Source organism: Lathyrus oleraceus, chromosome 2 (genome assembly GCF_024323335.1).
Source record: "Lathyrus oleraceus cultivar Zhongwan6 chromosome 2, CAAS_Psat_ZW6_1.0, whole genome shotgun sequence".
Taxonomy (NCBI): Eukaryota; Viridiplantae; Streptophyta; class Magnoliopsida; order Fabales; family Fabaceae; genus Lathyrus; species Lathyrus oleraceus.
In genome coordinates, this window is record NC_066580.1 from 175,788,520 (window position 1) to 175,810,186 (window position 21,667).

Here is a 21,667-nt window from a genome sequence, read left to right on the forward strand (position 1 = left end):
AACTTGAAAATAATGGCAAGCTTGATCTTGATCCAAAATACAAACGGTACAGAAATAAAAAGGTGTGACAATCCCTCGATGTGAGTTATTGCCGCTTTACAGATAAGTTTCTGCCTAAAACTAAGATGGAATTTTGACACAACTTCTGCATGACTTCAATGGATGTCTAACACTCCAAAAATGGCTCTATATATAGAGTTCATAGGCTTGGTAACTGTCTTGGACATGATGACTTGGTGGAGAGAGAAGTGGTTGAAAAATCGCTAAGAAACTGCCCCACTAACGCAATTCTGTTTCTGCGTGAAGATGGTGAACGTCATTAGGGAAATGGCGAATGCCATATTCTTACTCATTAAATGACGTGGGGGCAGTGGAGATGGAAAACGCCATCTAGCAGGTGGTGAACACCATTTGCTCAGATTGGCTAAAATTAACTCTTTGGCTCCTTTTTCGCTTCTTTTCCGCAAGGCTTCTAAAACTACAATTTAATTGGCTAACAAATGCAAAAAAAATAAAAAGAAAGTAAAAGGTGATAAAATGCATAAAAACATAGACGTATATCATGTGAAATAAGCCTAAAAACATGCACTTTCTCGTTATCAAATTCCCCCATACTTAGACCGTTGCTTGTCCTCAAGCAATCACCCAACGCACATGATAATTGATTAAACAAAACATCTAAAACATAGGCACGAAGACACTCTAAGTAGTACGAGACTGCTAGGCTAATGCTAGATAAATAGGTACTAGATAACAATAACAAGGATATCATAGTGACACACATATGCATTTCACGGACAAAAACTCCCCCTATTCAAAACCAATTTGAATCATGCCATTATAACTCGACCTATATTCTTTGTTCTTTTTCAACCTCTTTTTCATTCTAGTGCAATCACATTAAGCCCGTTATCCATACACATTCAAGGCAGGTGAACCTGTTAGTGACTATGATCTCGTTTTTAACTTTTTCGCTCTACTTAGCAAATTTTGCTTAAGTATGAACTGAATTTTTAAGAGTTCGTACCGTTGGGCTAAATGATCGGGTGAGGATCACCTAACATAGAAGGGACAAATCTTATCAGAGATTTCATTCATTATATGTATTTTTTTTGCTTGAGATCATACACTTATTTGCATCGGCTTCCTTACTCATGTGTGTTTTAGGATGGTGTTGACTGCTAGTATAAACTACTCAAGGGGTTACTTAAAGAAACTTAGAATTAAGATCTTGGCATAATGGTTATTCAAACCAATATCGCATACTTAGGGAATTTAGGGTGTTAGAACGGTATTGATATTATCGACACTTTCACAAGTCTATCTAACAAAGCCTAAAAATGAGAAATAGACTATGCTATAGGTGTGTCATTCCATTGAATCAGAACAAATTTTTTTTTATCATTAGAGGTCAAATCTAAGGGAATTTTTAAACAAGAGAAAAATATCACAAAATAGGACTCGACAACACATGTATGACTCGACCAAAAGCTAAAAATAACCAAGTAGGAAACTAATGAAAATAAATAGTAAATAATTGAAAAGCGGTAAAGCTTCTCCCCCATACTTGAACCAAACATTGTCCTCAATGTTTCAGTGCAAGGCGGAGAAAGGAGTAGTGAAACCTGGTAGGGGATCAGTGATGTCGACTACAACCTCTGTGTCATGCAAAACCTCCTCTACTGAATGCAGGATTTGGCACATTCTGCATGTACTCCCTCATACCTGCCACCTCCAAGTGCACTCCGGTCATCTATTCGATAAGGTCACCCATGTTGAGCTCGGTCCGTTGAACAAAGTCAAGTTGAGTCTCTCTGATCTGATCAATGGTGACCCTCATCTCCTCTTGTTGCCTCTCAATATGCATAAGTAGCACATCACGGTTCGCATCGGCATCATTCTGATGTCTAAGCTCACTTAGGATATCATCAAGAGTTGTCCTTATAGCAGTGTAGTCATACTCCTCGCGGGGATGATATCCAGATGAGATACCTGCAAAAGAGTTAGGAAAAACATGTGTGGTGTGTGCATGGGTGCCAGTCTGGGGAGCATCTTGCTCCATATTGTCGGGCTCAGGGGCGTTATCATCAAAAGTCCAATCAGCGCTCATTCGTACGTCGATTATGAATTCAGCGTCTTTCTTTAATAAGCCAGTTAGTGGTTTTGTTATTTTAGAGAAATCCTTAATGAATCGTCGGTAGAAACTGACGTGTCCTAGGAAACTGTGAATTTCTCTAACTGTTTTCGTAGGTTGAAGATGTTCTAAAATTTCGATTTTTGCTTTACCCACCTCAATCCCTCGATCGGATACGACATGACCAAGTACTATTCCTTGTCAGACCGTGAAATGGCATTTTTCCAATTTAATATGAGATTTACCTTAACACATCTCTCACGTACCATTTCTAGGTTCGAAATACATCCTTTGATGGTTTTCCCATAAACAGAGAGAGTCATCCATGAATACTTCCATTATGTTGTCTAGAAAATTAACGAAGATTGACATCATGCATCTCTGAAATGTTGTAGTGGCATTACACAGTCCAAACGGCATTCGTCGATAGGCAAATGTACCATAAGTACACTTGAAAGTAGTATTTTCTTGGTCATCAAGAGGGATAGGAATTTGAAAGAATCATGAGTATCTATCTAAATAACAGAAGTGAGAATGTTTAGCTAGTCGTTCAAGCATTTGATCAATGAAAGGTAATGGAAAGTAATCTTTACGAGTGGCTTTATTTAATTTTCTATAGTTTATGCACACTCTCCATCCAATTTGAGTTCTTTATGCTACGGATTCTCCCGTCTCATTACTAACGACTGTAACACCTCATTTCTTTGGAACGACATGTATCGGGCTGACCCAGTTATTGTCGGATATCGGGTATATGATTCTTGCTTCTAATAGCTTTTATACCTCCTTTTTTACTACATCAATCAAGATAGGATTCACTATTCTCTGATTCTCTCTAGAGGTTTTACAGTCCTCTTCTAGCATAATGCGATGTATACATATAGAGGGACTTATTCCTTTTAAGTCAGAGATGTTATAGCCTAGAGCTGTCAGATATTTTCTTAGGACATGGAGTAATTTTTTGGTTTCTATCTGTCCTTAGTCAACATTGACTATAACTGGTCTTTCAAGCTCGGTATCTAGGAATTCATACCTTAAACCTTTGGGTAGTGTTTTAAGTTCTATTGAAGGTTTCTTGGGGCATGGCATTGGATTTGGTGTTAGTGCTAGACATTCTCTCAGACTGTCATTTACGTATGGCCCACGCTAATTATCGTCTTCGAATATAGGAGGTGTTGGAATCTTCAATACTTCAATATACTTAAATGGCTCCTTCTCCATTTCTTTCACACATTCGTCTATGACATCTAAGAAACAACATGAGTCATTTATAGCTGGTGCTTGTAGGAATTTAGCTAAGAGAAATTCAAATTTTTCTTCTCCGACTTTGAATGTTAGCCTAGCCTTTTTGACATCTATGATGGCTCCGATTGTGGCTAAAAACGATCTTCCAAAAATATTAGGGATGTGGGAATCCTCCTTTATATCCATTATTACAAAATCGATTGGAATATATAATTGTCCTATACGAACATGAACGTTCTCTAGCATACCTATTGGATATTTAACAGAGCGATCAACTAGTTGTAGAGACAACTTTGTTGGTCTTAATTTTCCTAGATTGAGTTTTTTTCATATGGATAAGGGCATTAGACTAACATTGGCTCCTAAATCGCATAGAGTTTTGTCTATGATAAACTTTCCAATTACACAAGGTACGGAAAAGCTACCAGGGTCTTTCAGTTTATAAGGCATGTTGTTTTGAATAATAGCACTACACTCAGCAGTAAGCATAATGGTTTTGTCATATTCAAGCCTTTTCTTGTTAGATAGAATCTCTCTAAGGAATTTAGCATATGAGGGCATTTACGCAATGGCTTATGTGAATGGTATAGTGATGTTAAGTTGCTTCAGAAGTTTTACGAATTTCTTGAATTGTCCTTCATTTTTGGATTTAACAAGTCTTTAGGGATAAGGTACAGGTGGTTGGTATGGTGGCGGAGGTACATAAGGTGGTATTTTATCTTTTGCCTCTCCACTTTCATCTTCTTTTCCATCATGGGTTGGTTTGTTTACCTTTTCAGTTCCTTTACAATAGTTTTGATACATGGATGGTGTAACACCCCAATTTTGTCCCTAAGATCCCTCATGGCATCATAACATTGCATTGCATAGCCTCAAGGATCATTAGCATCTTGGTTCCCTTTGCCTTTGGGTGGGACTTCTTGTGAGTGGTTTGAGAACACCAAGCATGCTTGAATTGTATATCATTGCTTTTCTTGTTTTATTTACTAACCAAAAGCACAAAAATATGTCACTAACATCTTTTGTTTGTAGCTTAAGCAATCACCAGGTCAAGAGCTTCAAGAAGATCCTTTGTGCAAGAGATGAGGTATTTTATTGGGATGAGGATCACATGATTATTATAAGGAGCTTACATGAGCTAGGGTTTCATTTTGAAGCAATTTCACCAAGTGGTAGAGGCTAAAGTTAATCAAGACATTTCAAGGTCATCTGAGGACCAAAAGTCAACTGTGCAGTCAACTGAGGGCTATGAGGTGGGGAAATGAGTTGAGACACCTCAATCATGTTCAAATGGGGTCTATTCATCATTCTAAACATCCATCTTGAAGATTCAAAGGTCATGGCAAAAGTTACTAAAAATGGAAAATGACCTATAATTCAAAGTTTCCAAATTTGGCAAGTTTGATCCACTTTCAACTTGACTTGTCAATGTCAAAGAAGTTTCAAATGGATTTTTGGTGAACATGAAAGTTGTATATTTTTGTCTCCCCTTTCCAAAAAGTCCTAATTCATGTCCATATGATGAATGGTTCAGGAGTTATGGTCACTTGATCACAAAGTGTGCATGGAAATTCAAAATGGCATAACTTTTGATGTAATGTTCCAAATTGGTTCATTCTTTTTTCAAAGTGCTTCTCATGTTCAAGGCATCTCAAAGCAAAATCATTTGGCTTAATTGTGCAAAGGAATCATGGTCAAATGTTCATTATTTCACACATGTTCATTTTGAAGTAAATCTTCACCATTCATTTTTGGCTTGAGATGTAAGCAAAATAATCCTCAAATCCTGACCCTTGGTTGTTCTTGAGTGAATTAAAGCCCTAGCATGGGAGATCACACGTGCATTATGGCCATGGGAGCTTAATTTTCATTTTTTGCAATTGGCTTCATAACTCACTAATCATGATTAGTACAAGGCCAATGTGATTATCAGTGTCATTAACAAGGAATATAAATAGGAAAACCCTAATCATAACTGCCATAACAACCATTTCAGATCTAGAATTCAAGAGTCTCTCCAAAATTTTCCCTCAATCGAATTTTATATTTCTCCATACAAACCTCAAAGGTCTTTGCATATTATTAATCCTCATGCTTCACTAATCACGAATCATCCATTGTTTGGTGCAAAACTTCAAGAATTTGAGCAGTTCATGTACATTCTCATGTTGATGGAATTTGGAAATTGAAGTATATTCGAGTGGTTTCAGTCATTGCTTTTTGCACAAAGCTTCAAAGGAAGTTCAAGGAGGTTGATCTGGAGCAGTAGAGCTTGAGAGATCGCGGTTTCAGAGGTCTTCATTTCCAGGTGACTCAATTTTCGATCTCTCCTTTTGCTGTTTTTAGATCATAGACTTGTAGATCGTGTTGTGTAGATCATGTACATATGTTTAGAATTGAAATTGGCTGAGTATTGAGGAAGTTATGTTGACTGGAAGTTTAGATCTAGAAAAGTCTTCTCTTCGATTTGCAAAATCCAGGGAGAATTAGGATAAACTAAGTGCATATTTGGATTCAGCGTTGGAAGACGAGTGGAACGGTATAGGTTTGGTGAGATTCTGGAAATTTTTGTGGAGGCGCCACCGTGTGGCTCGCCGGAGAAGAAGACCGGAGCAGAGCTCCGGCTTCTGTGTCTACTTAGGATTCTATTGATGTGGAGGCCATGTGTTTCATTGCATGGACGTTTGATTGGATAGGATTCTTTTGACCAAGCCACGCGTGCTTGGAACGCTGACTGTGTGTGCTAAGTGGATTAATGAAACGTAGCGTTTCATTAGTTCAAATGTGAGTCGTTGATCTGAACGCGCGCCATATCCATTGGTTCCTGTTTTTTCTGATTTGATTTGAATAATTTCGTTTCCCTCCATTTTCTTGTTTTATTTCATTTATTTTGCTCAGTTTGTAAAATTCATAAAAAACGCAAAAATGATCCAAAGGAGTCCCAATTTTTTTTCATAGTTTTGTATTGAAGTCTACTTTTTTATGGTGCGCAATTAATGAATTTTGGATGTCTGGATTTTTATGTGGGAAGTTTTTGAATCAACATTGTGCCAAATTGACCTAGTGCATTCAATGTATTGTGAAATCCTCATTTTTGAGCCATTTGATCCAATCTTTTGCATACATGACATTCATACATGACATGAATTATTGGTCACTGGTTTGGATTTTTTCTCACATGTTATCATCATTTTTGACACATAGAGAAAAGTGTGACAATTTGTGTCACATTTTTGACATTGAATTGGTGCATTCTTGTTCACATAGCATTTGCATCATTCTGGACTTGATTTTTTGCATGTTGAACATTCATGGCATGAGAAACTTTACAAAAAATCTCAAAGTCATTACATGCATTTCTGATTTGGTATGAATTTTCTAAGTTGGAAGCTCATTTTGTGAATATTTTTTAGGCTTTTTGAAGCATTTGAATGATATTTGGAGTATGGTGAATCTTTGGCCATGGTGATTGGTGTTTAGGGGTTCATATGGTTCTGTTTGAGGCTTGTGATCATTGATTCATCTCATGCCATCGGTTTTTTTATGATTTGTTGTGTTGATTGTATGTATATAGAGTAACTTTGTCTATTGTTTCAGGATTGGATACTCATCATTGATGGTTGGGTTTATTCTCTCCTTGTGAGATACAAATGCATTGAGTACTGACCTATTTTTGTTTTATAGGGTTTTAATTGATGTGGTTTACTCATGAGCTCATTTGAGTGCTAGGGCACTTATGCATTGAATTGTGTAACTGTTAGAGGGTTTCACTGTTTGTCTGCTGGTTTTATGACTAAAGTACTAACTGTTTAGTCTTTGTACAGGTACCTTAGTTGCTTGCTTGCTTTTGCTCTTGCTTGAGCATTGGGTTATGGTTGACACACCACTCAGGTAGTTAGCTTCTTACTTAATGTAGTCTGAAGTCCTGTCACCTTTTTGGCAGGCATTTTGCTGGCAAGTCCTCCTTCAGAGGCTCTATTTGTGTTTGTTTAAAATTGTGCTCAAAGACCTCCAAGAGGAGGCATGTGTTATATTTGATAAGATCTCCAAGAGAAGAGGCAATTGACGGATAAAAGGGATTAGTAGCCAATCCCCCGTTATTCAGTGTGTCGTTCTTTATGCTCGCACTACGTGCTGATGCTTCTGAACATGTGCCCCAGATCTTTGTCCAGAGTCTGTCAAGTGGAAAAGGATCCCACTTTCTGGATCCCCACGCTTTCTTTGTCATGAGCTCACCCTGGCCAGGGTTAAGAGCATGAGGTCTCATCCTCATTACCGATTTGATCAGCTTCACCCTAACGTTTAATGTTAGTGGTTAAGAGCTACAGATTACCCTTTACAGTTTGGCTTGTTTGTCGAGGTTGACATGACCCCTCTTGACTAAAGCCCACCCATTGTTTGAGCCTCTTGTATGGATATAGTGTGTGATGTTTGTTTACTTGTGAGTTAAGTTCTTGTTAGAGACCTTAACTTAGGGATGTTGATTGCATGACAACTATTAGGCTCGAGTCTTAATCTCCCTATTAGTTTGTTGTTTCCCTGGTCTCTAGTTAGGAGAGTGTTTTACCCCATGGAACTTTTGATGTGTGTGCTCTTGAACTAGAAGTTTCCATTTGAGCTTAATTGGAGGATCATTACCATGTTCATCTAAGTGGAAGATACAAGATATATTGAGGATCTCTTATGAGACTTGTTTGATTGCTTATACTTTGTGCTTGCTTATTCCAAAGGATGGGAGCTACTTGGATCATCAATATGATCTCAAGAGAGGAACTCCTAGTGTGGTTTCACGTCTTATCCCTCATCTTTTTGTTTTCCTTAGGACTTAGCCCTTCTTCTTCATCTCTCCACTCTAACCCAAGCCAAAACCCTTTTTGTGCAAACATTTAACCTTTGTTTTCAACATTAGAAACCTAAGCCTTATGCTTTTGATTTTCAAACTTTCTTTTCATAACACTCATTTTGAATTGAATCTTTAAGTCAACTTTGACTACTTTTGTATATACTTCTAATTGGTAAATATAACCCATTCAAATTTCCCTTTTGTGGTTCCAATGGCCTATTTCTTAATCAAAATTTTCCATAACCTTTAGTTATTAGGTTTGAGTTATCCTTGTGGTAGATGTAATACTCACCTATATCCTTAGTGATGGACAATGAGTCTTCCATGCTTATTATAAGGTTAACCCCTCACTAGCATGTTGAAGCTATCCTCACATGGTGGATTTGTGGTTTGGTTGAGTTTTCTCCCTTTGATAACAAAAGACCTTAAGGCTTTTGGACCAATCAACTCACCAATTTGTTTTTGAGATTTTTACCCCGAACTACGAGATTTTGATCCTAATCTTTTTATAAGATGGTACGTAGGCAATGGGTTTATCCATCCAACCACAAAATGTAAATAACTTGTACATTCTCTTCTCATCTCTTCAATCATGTTTGCACAAATAAAATTTTCACAAGACAACAACCTTCACAAGTGTGAAAAGGGCTCCCTAGGAGTACCTAGGATGTTTTGGGTGCCTAACACCTTCCCATTGCATAACCAACCCCCTTACCCAGATCTCTGTTTCTTTTACTAGTTTTTGTTAAAACTATTAGGTTTTTGTTCGCTTTCTAATCATTCCTTTGGATAAATAGAAGTGCGGTGGCGATTCGACTTGTATGATTTACCTTGGATTTAGTCAATATCTCCAATGGTAACGAATACCCCGCTACAGAAAAGTGGCGACTCCGCTGGGGATTTGCCTAGTGGGTTTTGCCAACTTTTCATGCTTGTTGTATCGTATTGTTTTGTGACATATTTTTTGTGCAATTTGGGATTATTGTATTGAATGTAATAATTGATTTACTTGATATTAATTCCTTGTATGCTTGGTGATCTTTGTGAGATGAGTGCTATACCCAGACTCGAGTGCACTTAGGATAGGAGAATGGCGTAGTCTTGTTGACTTGTATGGAGTTATTCCTTAGCAAGTTGACTTGCAAGTCCATTCACTTGGTGGAGGTCATGTTGGGATCAATAATGTCACACAAGTAAGTTGTGGTTAGACATTACTCTTTCCCATATAGACCTTAGAAGCCAAGGACCTTAGTTTACCAAGCCCATCTTGGCCTATTTTTAGGATGTAGTGCGAAAGTTGTTCAAATGTAAGATTTGATACGATTGTCACGCGATACTACACTCATAAGAGTCTCTCTTGAGAATATTTTTGGAATACGAGTAGTCGTTTCTCCGATAATATCCGAAAGATGGGATGATGACTATGGGAACCTCTTGTAGAACATGTCTGGCAGGTTTAAACCCTAGTACATTCCCTTTGGGTGGTTCTTAACCTAAACCCCGTGCTCGTGACTTGCAACAAACCCTTGATTCATGGTTGATCCGTTCATATAGCCTTAATATCAATGGAACTTAAGTGTTGATAAGGTGTAAACCATAATCCACCAAAATGGATGATTGATATTAAGGATGATATGATCCATCCCATGACCTTTGTTTGGTGTTCTTTGCTTGATCCTTGAGTGTGATTGTTGCATTCATGCATTCATGCACTCATTTGCATCCATATCATCAATAATAAAAGAAATTTTCAAGGAACTTAAGGGGTTTATTTGCAAAATTTTCAGACATGGAAAGACAAAGTAGGAATACAAAGAAGTACAGCTTCAGACAGCCAGATTTGAAAGAGTTAAGGAATCTGACATCCTATGTATTAGATCCCTTGGGTTTCAAGGCTCGCTTTGGGAAGCTTCTTCCTCTTCTGACTACTCAGGTGGATGAAGGGTTGATGAGCGTATTGGTGCAGTTTTATGATCCCTTGTACCGTTGCTTCATGTTTCCGGACTTCCAGCTTTTGCCTACCCTTGAGGAGTATGCTTATCTCGTGGGTATACCTATTCTAGACCAGTTGCCGTTCAGTGGCTTGGAGAGTATTCCTACTTCTCAAGAGATAGCTGACATGTTGCACATAGATGAATCTCTGGTTGGTGCTCATATGACTACCAAAGGTGGAATTCAAGGTCTCCCTTCTGAGTTCTTCATTGCTCAAGCTACTGTTTATGGGAAGGCCATGACTGAGGATGCCTTTGAAGCCATATTTGTACTTCTCATCTATGGGTTGGCATTGTTCCCCAACATCGACAAGTTTGTGGATGTGAACGCTATTAGGATCTTCTCCGCTCTTAATCCCGTTCCGACTCTGTTGGGTGATACCTATTTCTCTTTACATATGAGGAATGCAAAGGGTGGTGGTGCCATTGTGTGTTGTTTGCCTCTGTTGTATAAGTGGTTTATATCTCACTTACCTCAGACGGTCGCCTTCAAGGGGAACAAGGGATGTCTACGGTGGTCCACGAGACTTATGTCTCTCACTAATGATGATATCTCTTAGTATAACCGTGTGTATGATGGTGTGCATATTATTGACTCTTGTGGTGAATTCTCCAATGTGCCTCTTCTTGGTACATGTGGTGGGATTAACTACAACCCTGTTTTAGCACGTCGTCAGCTTGGGTTCCGCCTAAAGGATAAACCTAATAACATTTTGTTAGAGGGTATGTTCTTTTAGGAGGGTAAAGATCCCCAAGGCTTGAAGGGCAGAATGGTTCGCGCTTGGTGCAAGGTTCGTAAGAAAGGAAGGAAGGAGTTGGGTCCTAAGAATTGCATCGCTTTGGAGCCTTACACTGCTTGGGTAAGGAAGAGAGCATCTGAGTATCTCATGCCTTACGAATATCCGATACCTACACCGTTGGTTGTGGCTGGGCCTTCAAACCTCCCTAACCAAGGAGTAGAGGAGTTGAGAGACGAAGACCTATCACGTTCCTGGATCCGTGAAAGGGAAGAGTTGCTTCAGCAGATTAAGGAGAAAGATGCTTTGATAGAGTTCCTCGAGCATCAGGTTATTGATGATCCTAATGATGCATGGACTTCTCTACTTCCCCAGTCTTCCAAGTTTTGGAAGAGGAAGTATGACCGAGTCGCCAAGGAAAAGGCAGATATGGAGGCAGCTTACGAGAGGGAGGTGAAGAGACTTCGCGCATCCTATCTTCCTGTGTCCCGAGCTTTAGATGATTGTTCCTAGGGATCCATAGGATGATTATTTTCCTTTTCTCTTGTATATGATTGACAAATGTTGTACTTCTTTTCCCTGATATTATTTGATGAGATATTTCCATATGTGATAAACAGTTAATATTTCCAAAATTTGCAAATAAAACCCTAGAGTTCCTTTGAAATCAAAGCAAATCATATGCACAAGCATTGCATGCATCATATGCATAAGCAGGTTTTTGTTCCCGGCTTCTGGTCTTGTGGTCTAACTCTGTGTTCTTCATTTATTTTGAAGAGAAGCTGACTCACCGGTACTACACTAGAGCCAACTCTGCAAGACTGATGGATCATCTAGAGCAAGAAAACCGTGAACTCAAAGAAGAAGTCGCCAGACTGAGTGCTTTGATGGAATCATTCCTGGCTGCCCAGAACCAGTCTTCTCCGACACCTTCAACTCCTCCCCAGAGGACAGTCATTTCTGAGATTGTCTCCTCAACTGTGCCTGCAGCCAGTGCACATTTTGCTCCGGCCTTTATGCCAACCGGGTTTCCATGGGGGATGCCTCCTAATTTCATGCTTGAGGACCCTGCTCCAACTTTTACTTCTATGCCGGCATCTAGCCCGGTCCTTGTTGTTCCTCCGCCTTTCGTGCATACCATGCCTATGGTAGATGACACCATCTATCATTCTGGGCCATCTGAGGGCCCAGATGTCCATGAGAAGATGGACGCTATGAACGACCAATTTCTTGAGCTTCGCAAGGAATTGAAGACTCTTAGAGGAAAGGATCTCTTTGGCAAGTCTGCTGCCGAATTATGCTTGGTTCCCAATGTGAAGATTCCTGTGAAATTCAAGGTCCCTGGCTTTGAAAAATACAAAGGGAATACTTGTCCTCTCAGCCACCTGGTCATGTATGCCAGGAAGATGTCAACTCAGACTGACAACGATCAGTTACTCATCCACTACTTTCAGGACAGTCTGTCCGGTGCCGCTCTGCGCTGGTATATGGGGCTGGACAGTGCGAACATCCGATCCTTCAACGACCTTAGCGAGGACTTCGTCAAGTAGTACAAGTATAATGTGGATATGGCTCCCGATAGGGATCGGCTAAGGGCCATGTCCCAGAAGGACAAAGAAACATTCAAAGAGTACGCCCAGAGGTGGCAAGAGTTGGCAGCACAGATCGTGCCTCCGCTAGAAGGGAAGGAAATAACCAAGATCTTTCTGAAGACCTTGAGTTTATTCTATTCTGAGCGGATGATTGCTAGTGCTCCTTCTGACTTCACCGAGATGGTGAATATGGGGATAGGATTAGAAGAAGGGGTTAGAGAAGGACGTCTAACCAAGGAAGAAGGCTCTTCTGCCAAACGTTATGGGGCGTTTGTAAAGAAGAAAGATGGAGAGGCACATGTTGTAACCTCCCATGTGAAACCTAGAAGACCCTCTATGAGGAGGAAGACCGTACGTCCTACCGGTAACCAGCACTAGGTGGCTCACATAGCACTTATTTTCAGAGACAATCAATAGTATCAGCAACATAGCAACAATCAACAATCACCTCAGCAATATCAACAACAACATCACCGTCCGCAAAAGCAGGCCTATCAGCCTCGAAACAATAAACAAACCAGCACGAGTTACGAGAGGAAGAAGGTCACTTTTGATCCTATTCCAATGACGTACGCAGAGTTATATCCCTCTCTGATATAGAGGAAGTTGATTACTCCGAGAGACCCACCAGCTATACCTGCTAACCCCCAGTGGTGGTATAAGCCTGAATTGCATTGTGTTTATCATTCTAGTGCTCCCGGCCACGACGTGGAGAATTGCTACCCTGGAAAGTACAAAGTCAATCCTAATGTGAAGAAGAACCCATTGCCTGAGCATGGGAAATCTATCAACATGGTCCAGGGCTGCCCTGGCAAGTACAAAGTCAAATATGTTAGTCATATTCGACAGTCGTTGGTTGAAATGCATCGTTCGCTATGCGAGTATAGTCATTATGAGCACGATCATGATATATGCCGAGTCTGCTCTGTTAACCGATTGGGTTGTCGCCAAGTGCGCAAAGATCTTCAGGAAATGCTGGACGAAGGAGTTGTCGAGATCCTTCAGAATAGGAATGTTGACGAAGATGAGCCAGAGGTCAACGTAATTTCCCCAGTATTCCGGATGCCCGAGCCTGTTATCGTTAAGTATGATGGTAGCAAGCAGAAGGCCTCTCCTACCCTGATCATCAAGCCTGCCGGTCCAGTACCATATTCTTCCGAAAAATAAATTCCCTTCCATTACAATGTTGTTATTGTAGAAGATGGGAAAGAGGTGACTTTGCCATCTTCCTCTGTAGTGAATTTTGCTGATGTAAGTGGTTTGACCCGCAGCAGTCGTGTATTTTCAGCACCTCCAAAGCCCCAGGCTAAGGATGATTTTGTTGAACGCCCGATTGGGAATGCTGTGAGCACCCCGAATCCGGCACCTGTTGTTAAGCCCTCCTCTGTACTAAAAACTCCTACTTCTGTTGGCCCAAGCGGCAATGTGAAAGAAGACTGTGATGAGATGCTAAGGCTCATCAAGAAGAGTGAGTACAATGTTGTAGACCAGCTTCTACAAACGCCATCCAAGATATTCGTGTTATCATTACTCCTGAATTCAGAACCACATAGAGAGGCTCTGCAGAAAGTTTTGGATGTGGCATATGTAGATCATGATGTCACTATAGAACAGTTCGATAGCATTGTTGTGAACATTACTGCTTGTAACAATTTGAGTTTCTGTGACTCTGATCTCCCTGAGGAGGGAAGAGACCACAACTTGGCTTTACACATATCCATGAATTGTAGAGACGACGCCATGTCCAATGTGTTGGTGGACATTGGGTCATCCCCGAATGTATTACCAAAAACCACTCTTTCAAAGCTGTCTTACAAGGGCCTCCCATGAGGCAGAATGGAGTAGTTGTGAAAGCTTTCGATGGGTCTCGAAAGACTGTGATTGGGGAAGTTGATCTCCCTATCAAGATTGGACCAAGCGATTTCCAAATTACCTTCCAGGTTATGGATATCCACCCATCATATAGCTGTCTCTTAGGCAGACCATGGATTCACGAGGCAGGCGTCGTGACATCCACCCTACACCAGAAACTGAAGTTTGTGAAGAATAAAAAACGGGTGGTGGTAGGGGGAGAAAAGGCTCTCCTGGTTAGCCACTTGTCTTCCTTCTTATATATAGATGCTGAAGATGAAGTTGGAACTCCTTTCCAAGCTTTATCTATAGCTGAGCCTGTTGAGAAGAGAGCTCCTTCATTTACTTCCTATAGAGATGCGAAATTGGCCATTGAGTGTGGTGCAATTGCTGGTCTAGGAAAAATGATTGAGCTAGAAGACAACAGATCTCGGGCTGGCATAGGCTTTTCTTCCGGGGTTTTCAATGAGAAAGGGATGTTCAAGAGTGGAGGTTTTATCCACACTGGTCAGGAGGAAGAAGCTGCTACTGTTTTGGAAGAAGATACAGAGGATTCTGACAATTTCATCATCCCTGGAGGGGTCTGCAACAATTGGGTCGCTGTGGACATTCCTACAGTTATCCACAAGTCAACGTAATGATCACTTTGTTTAAAAACCCTTCTCCCGTGCCAAAAGGAGGAGTGATGACATTGTTGGCAACATAAATACAATGATATTTTCATTCAATAAATTCATGTTAAATGTTTGTTTTTCCAATTATTTTCCCTTTTCGTTTTTGCATGAAATTGATGATCACATAAAAACCTAAAAATAGAATAAAATCAATCTTTTCATCTGCATAATGATTTGCCTTGTTTGATTTCTAAAAGCTTTTCATATCCAAAATCATTATGCAGGTTGATCAAACCCATTGAACATAATGATCCGACACCATCTCCCAAATTTGAGTTCCCTGTATTTGAGGCAGAGGAAGATGATGTTGAAGATATTCTTGACGAGATTACCCGTCTACTTGAGCATGAAGAGAAGATCATTCAGCCGCATCTTGAGAATCTGGAAACTGTCAACTTGGGGTCTAAGGATTGTGTGCGAGAAGTGAAGATTGGGGCACTCCTTGAAGAATCTACTAAGAAGGGGTTGATTGAATTGCTACGAGAATATGTTGATGTCTTTTCTTGGTCGTATGAAGACATGCCGGGTCTGGATACAGATATTGTGCAACATTTCCTACCCTTGAAGCCTGAGTGTGTGCCTGTGAAGCAGAAGCTCAGAAGAACTCATCCTGATATGGCAGTGAAGATCAAAGAGGAAGTTCAGAAGCAAATTGATGCGGGGTTTCTGGTGACTTCTACATATCCTCAATGGGTGGCCAATATTGTGTCCGTTCCTAAGAAATACGGAAAAGTCCGGATGTGTGTGGATTATAGAGATTTGAATAAAGCTAGTCCGAAAGATGATTTTCCTCTACCACACATTGATATGTTGGTAGATAATACAACTAAATTCAATACCTTTTCATTTATGGATGGATTTTTCGGATATAACCAAATCAAGATGGCACCCGAGGATATGGAGAAGACAACATTCATCACACCTTGGGGAACATTTTGTTATCGAGTGATGCCCTTCGTTTTGAAGAACGTCGGAGCCACGTATCAACGAGCTATGACCACCTTGTTCCATGATATGATGCACAAGGAGATTGAGGTATATGTTGACGATATGATTGCTAAGTCGAGAACGGAAGTGGAACATGTAGAGCAGTTGTTGAAGCTTTTTCAGCGCTTGAGGAAGTACAAGCTTCGTCTGAATCCCAACAAGTGTACATTTGGGGTCCGTTCTGGCAAGTTATTGGGCTTTATTATCAGCGAAAGAGATATTGAGGTTGATCCTGCAAAGGTCAAAGCAATACAAGAGATGCCTGCGCCCAAAACTGAGAAGCAAGTCCGAGGTTTTCTTGGCCGCTTGAATTATATTTCCATATTCATATCCCATATGACTGCCACATGTGCGCCGATATTCAAGCTCCTCTGGAAAGATCAGTCCCATGATTGGACCGAGGATTGCCAGAAAGCTTTCGATAGTATCAAAGAGTATCTGTCTGAACCTCCGATCCTGTCTCCGCCTGTAGAAGGAAGACCTTTGATCATGTATCTGACTGTTCTTGAAGACTCAATGGGTTGTGTCCTTGGTCAGCAAGACGAATCAGGGAAGAAAGAATATGCTATTTACTACCTGAGTAAGAAGTTCACTGATTGTGAGTCTCGGTACTCAATGCTTGAGAAGACATGATGTGCTTTGGCTTGGGTTGTTAAGCGCTTACGCCAGTATATGATAAATCATACGACTTGGTTGATATCCAGAATGGACCCAATCAAGTACATCTTCGAGAAGCCTGCTTTAACAGGGAGGATTGCCCGTTGGCAGATGCTGTTATCTGAGTATGATATTGAGTATCGAGCTTAGAAGGCTATTAAAGGTAGTATCTTGGCTGACCACTTGGCACACCAGCCTATTGAAGATTATCAGTCAGTTCAGTATGATTTCCCGGATGAGGAGATTCTGTATTTGAAAATGAAAGATAGTGATGAGCCTACACTCGATGAAGGGCCAGAGCCTGGTTCCAGATGGAGTATGGTGTTTGATGGCGCTGTAAATCAGTATGGAAATGGTATTGGGGCAGTGATTATTACTCCTCAGGGCACACATATTCCTTTTACAGCAAGGCTAACTTTCAAATGCACGAATAATATGGCTGAGTGGGATTGGAAGAATGCATTGATCTAAGGATCAAGCATCTTGATGTTTATGGTGATTCGGCCCTCGTTGTCAATCAAATCAAGGGTGAATGGGAGACGAATCAGCCTGGTCTTATTCCATATAGGGATTACGCGAGGAGGATTTCAACGTTCTTTACTGAGGTTGACTTCCATTATATTCCTCGAGATGAGAATCGGATGGCAGACGCTCTTGCTACGCTTGCTTCGATGATTGTGGTTAAACTGTGGAATGAAGTTCCCAATATCACCGTGATGCGCTTGGATAGGCCAGCTCATGTATTTGCAGTTGAAGAAGTGAAGGATGATAAACCATGGTATTATGACATCAAGTTCTTCCTCCAGAACCAGGTTTATCCGCCTGGGGCATCTGTGAAAGATAGGAAGACTCTGAGAAGATTGTCAGGCAGTTTCTACCTCAATGGCGAAGTGCTTTATAAGAGAAATTTTGACATGGTTCTGCTCAGATGCGTGGATAGACACGAAGCAGACCTGTTGATGACTGAGGTCCATGAAGGTTCATTTGGTACCCATTCCAATGGATATGCCATGGCTAGAAAGATGTTGAGAGCAGGCTACTATTGGCTGACAATGGAGTCTCACTGCTGCAAATATGTAAAGAAATGCCATAAGTTTCAGATTTATGCGGATAAGATTCATATTCCCCCGACACTTCTGAATGTAATTTCATCACCATGGCCTTTCTCTATGTGGGGAATTGACATGATTGAGCCGAAAGCATCCAATGGACACAGGTTTATTCTCGTAGAAATTGATTACTTCACTAAATGGGTTGAAGCGGCATCATATGCAAATGTGACCAGGCAGGTGGTCGTGAAGTTTATCAAGAATCAACTCATATGCCGTTATGGTGTGCCAGATAAGATCATTACTGATAATGGATCTAACTTGAACAACAAAATGATGAAAGAGTTGTGTAGTGAGTTTAAGATTACACACCATAATTCTTCTCCTTATAAACCCAGGATGAATGGGGTTGTTGAAGCTGCTAACAAGAATATCAAGAAAATTATCCAAAAGATGGTTGTTACGTACAAAGATTGGCATGAGATGTAGTCGTTTGCTTTACATGGATATCGCACATTTGTCCGCACTTCAACAGGGGCAACCCCTTTCTCTCTTGTTTATGGCATGGAGGCCGTACTCTCAGTAGAGGTGGAGATCCCATCAATGAGAGTCTTGATGGAAGCCAAGTTGACTGATGTTGAATGGGTTCAGAGTCGTTATGACCAGCTGAATTTGATAGAAGAGAAGAGATTGACTGCCATGTGCCATGGTCAGTTGTATCAACAGAGAATGAAGAAAGCTTTTGATAAGAAGGTCAAGCCTCGTGTGTTCAGAGAAGGTGACCTTGTGCTCAAGAAAGTCTTGTCTTTCGCGCCCGATTCCAGGGGCAAGTGGACTCCAAACTATGAAGGTCCATATGTTGTTAAGAGAGCCTTTTCATGCGGTGCTTTGATACTTACAACTATGGATGGGGAGGATTTCACTCGTCCTGTGAATTCAGATGCAGTCAAGAAATACTTCCCCTAGAGAATAAAAACAGAATGGCTCGCTAAGTTGAAAACCCGAAGGGGCGGCTTAGGCAAAAAATGAGCGTCTCGGTGGATTGAAAACCCGAAAGGGCGGTTTAGGCAAAAGTTAGAGACATAAAAAAAATGAATATGTATCCCGCTAGATTGAGTACCTCACCTTGGGGCAATCTAGGCAAAAATTATGGATTTGGCAAGTAACTGCATCCTGACAAGACTTTGTTCTACAACTGTCATCCGTCAGAGATTCTTGTTCATTCGTCATCAACCAAAGCTTCGAATACATCGAACTCAGAATTGGTGGAGAAATGGTCATTATGTTCAATGTAACCCTTTTCCAATATATATCACCAATTTCAAAGTTGTAAATATCTATGGAGTCTTGCCATTTGCAGGCTACCATTCCATCAAGTAAATTAGAGCCTTTATCCAATTATTTGCACTCCTATTTGTTTCTATTCAACAAATGTTTTGCATTTTTTAATTGAGAAAATATCATTGTTTTGAATAAATGAATTTTTCATAACTTGTTTTTTAAACAAAGTGAACATTCACAATGACAAAAGGATACTTAGGAGATCCTCAGTGCTCTCCCAAGGGTGGTATGATCCCCAACAGGGTGAGACATTTGTTCATATTCCTGGCATGATTGGATCTTCTTCTTCCAGAGCCCCTTTTATGGCTTATCCTACTAAGTGGTATGCTTATTGAGATGTTTGCCACTCTCCCCTTCAGAGGAGTAGTGATCTTTCCTCCTCAGCAGGTGTGATCTCCTTGGTGAGTTTGGTACTTGGTGTCGGATCACCAGTTCCCCCTTATCTCCCTCAGATGGATTCCCCAGTAGAGTTGCTTTTGTGGCAGTTTCTGCCTGTGCAATGATCTTTTTTCCCCAGCCGGATTGACTGATGATTCATCCCCCAGAGATTTTGTGATTTCCTGGTATCTCTGATTCCCCGGCAGATTGGATACTCTCCATTGGAATTTTGGGCTTCCTCCCTTGATATGTAGTACCAGACGGTTGTGTGCCTTTTCCTTTGGAGCTGTTTGTGTTAGAATGTCTATTTGTCAGCATTCATCATACATAAATCACGCATATGTGCCTATAATCTTCAAACATTTGGATATTCATATTGCATTTTTTGTCATATATCTTGTTTGTTATCCTCTACTAGTTAGTAATACATTTCCCAAGCAGATGTCGGTGTCTGATCCCTCAATATAGAGTCAGCCCCTTTAAGCAGAAAGTGTTTATCTTTCCTGCCTATTCCCCACTGAGTTATATCCTCGTGGACGATGGTTGTTTTTGCTTCCTCCCAACACATATATTGGGATGGGTTCCCCTATTGAGTTATATCCTCATTAGGATGAGTCTCGATTCAGTTTGCCTTTTTGGTTTGATCCTAAATTGGCCTCTTGTGACTGTCTCTGGTGTTTCCCTGTGGTAAATGAATAATTGCTCAGTAATCAGTAATTATTCACCTTATCCTCAACGGAGTTTGTGGTTTTCTACCCTTATACCGGTAGTTGTAAACCCTATTTTCCCCTCTTTGCAAAGTTAACCATTATTGTTCAGCCTAGTTGATGACGGTTACTCTTCCATGGTTTTCTACCCAGTATCCGGTAGACGTAAACCCCTCTTTGACGGTTATCATTATCAAATATTCGGTATTGATATTCCCTCCTTCTTTTGGATAATTGCTCTGATTAAGCAATTTTATCCCCAGCGGGTCCTCTTTCATTTACCGTTTGCCGGTGATGTTTGTTGCTCCCCTTGTTTGGTCATCATTATATACTTAGTTTTGGTATCCCGATGCCTTTCTCTGTCGGTCGATTTATCCTTTATTAACCCAGTAACCAGTTGTGGATAATCTTCCATGCGAGTATATTATCTACGTTCCGACGGTAATAGATAATATATCTTATAGGTGTTTAATTGGCTGCATTATATGGTAAAACACTAGCTGGATTCTAATGTCTTGACTGATGTCATGACATGGTGTGTATGTGTGACTGTATTGTAGGTTAGAATACCAAACTGTACTCTGATGTCTTGACTGATGTCATGACACACTTGAGTAGTTACTGCAGGATTAGCTAATACAGGATTTATTGAATGTCAATTTGGAGACTGTGACATTCATTCCTGTCAGCAGCTACTGAGGAATAGAACAGCTGGTGTTCTGTTAGAGCTCAGTATTCATTTGCAGTCTGGTTATCAAGGAAAAACCAGATCTGGCATAAGGCCTAATGTATGAATGTCAAACTGGATGTTATGACATTCATCATGGACAGTATATACTGAACATTAGACAGAGTGGTGTTCTGCTATACTTCAGCATGTTACTTAGTCTGTTCTTCAAGAGAACAAAAGAACTAACTTAAGGCCAACTGTCAAGTTGAATGTCGTGACATTCATTCCTGACAGCATATGCTATATTGTAGGTTGTTCAGTTTTCTGTTTCAGCTTTTCTTGGGCTATTCTTCAGGAAGTCAACAGCTTAGAGAAAAACCAGGAAATCAACAACCAAGTTACATTTAATGAACCTAACAAATAGCCTATTTGTTAGTAACCTAGATATTGAATTTATGGGAACTCGCGTGACCTTAAATTCAGGAGAATACAAGTGCAAAAGCCCAGGTACTGCAATATAAAAAGGAAGGCGTTCCTTCATTCAGTTTCGGGGATTTTGAGGCGTGAAGATTTTGTGTGTCCATCATACTTCACTGCTGTATTTTTGTGAGTCTTGTATTAGATGTATCTTGTAAGCCAAGCCATTATCAAGTAGATGATTGCTGTGGCATAGGGTGTTCATTGAGTTGTAAGTGTTGTGTCGCTCAAAGCTTTTAAGCGTGAGTGTTGTGTATCTTGATTAAAGCTGTGAAGCACAATCAAGAGTTGTTTGAAGTGTGACTTCAACGTGTCTTTAATATTGATTAAAGGT

General features: G+C 40.4%; 1 protein-coding gene across 1 annotated transcript; it reads right to left on the bottom strand.

Annotated features, from left to right (window-relative positions):
* Positions 1 to 3,280: 3,280 nt before the first annotated feature.
* LOC127122495 (uncharacterized) lies at positions 3,281 to 3,940 on the bottom strand. Its single transcript, XM_051052818.1, has 2 exons — positions 3,805 to 3,940; positions 3,281 to 3,627 (listed from the first exon to the last, which is right to left on the bottom strand). Exons 1-2 carry the CDS (start codon positions 3,938 to 3,940, stop codon positions 3,281 to 3,283), a joined length of 483 nt encoding a protein of 160 aa, XP_050908775.1.
* Positions 3,941 to 21,667: the final 17,727 nt, after the last annotated feature.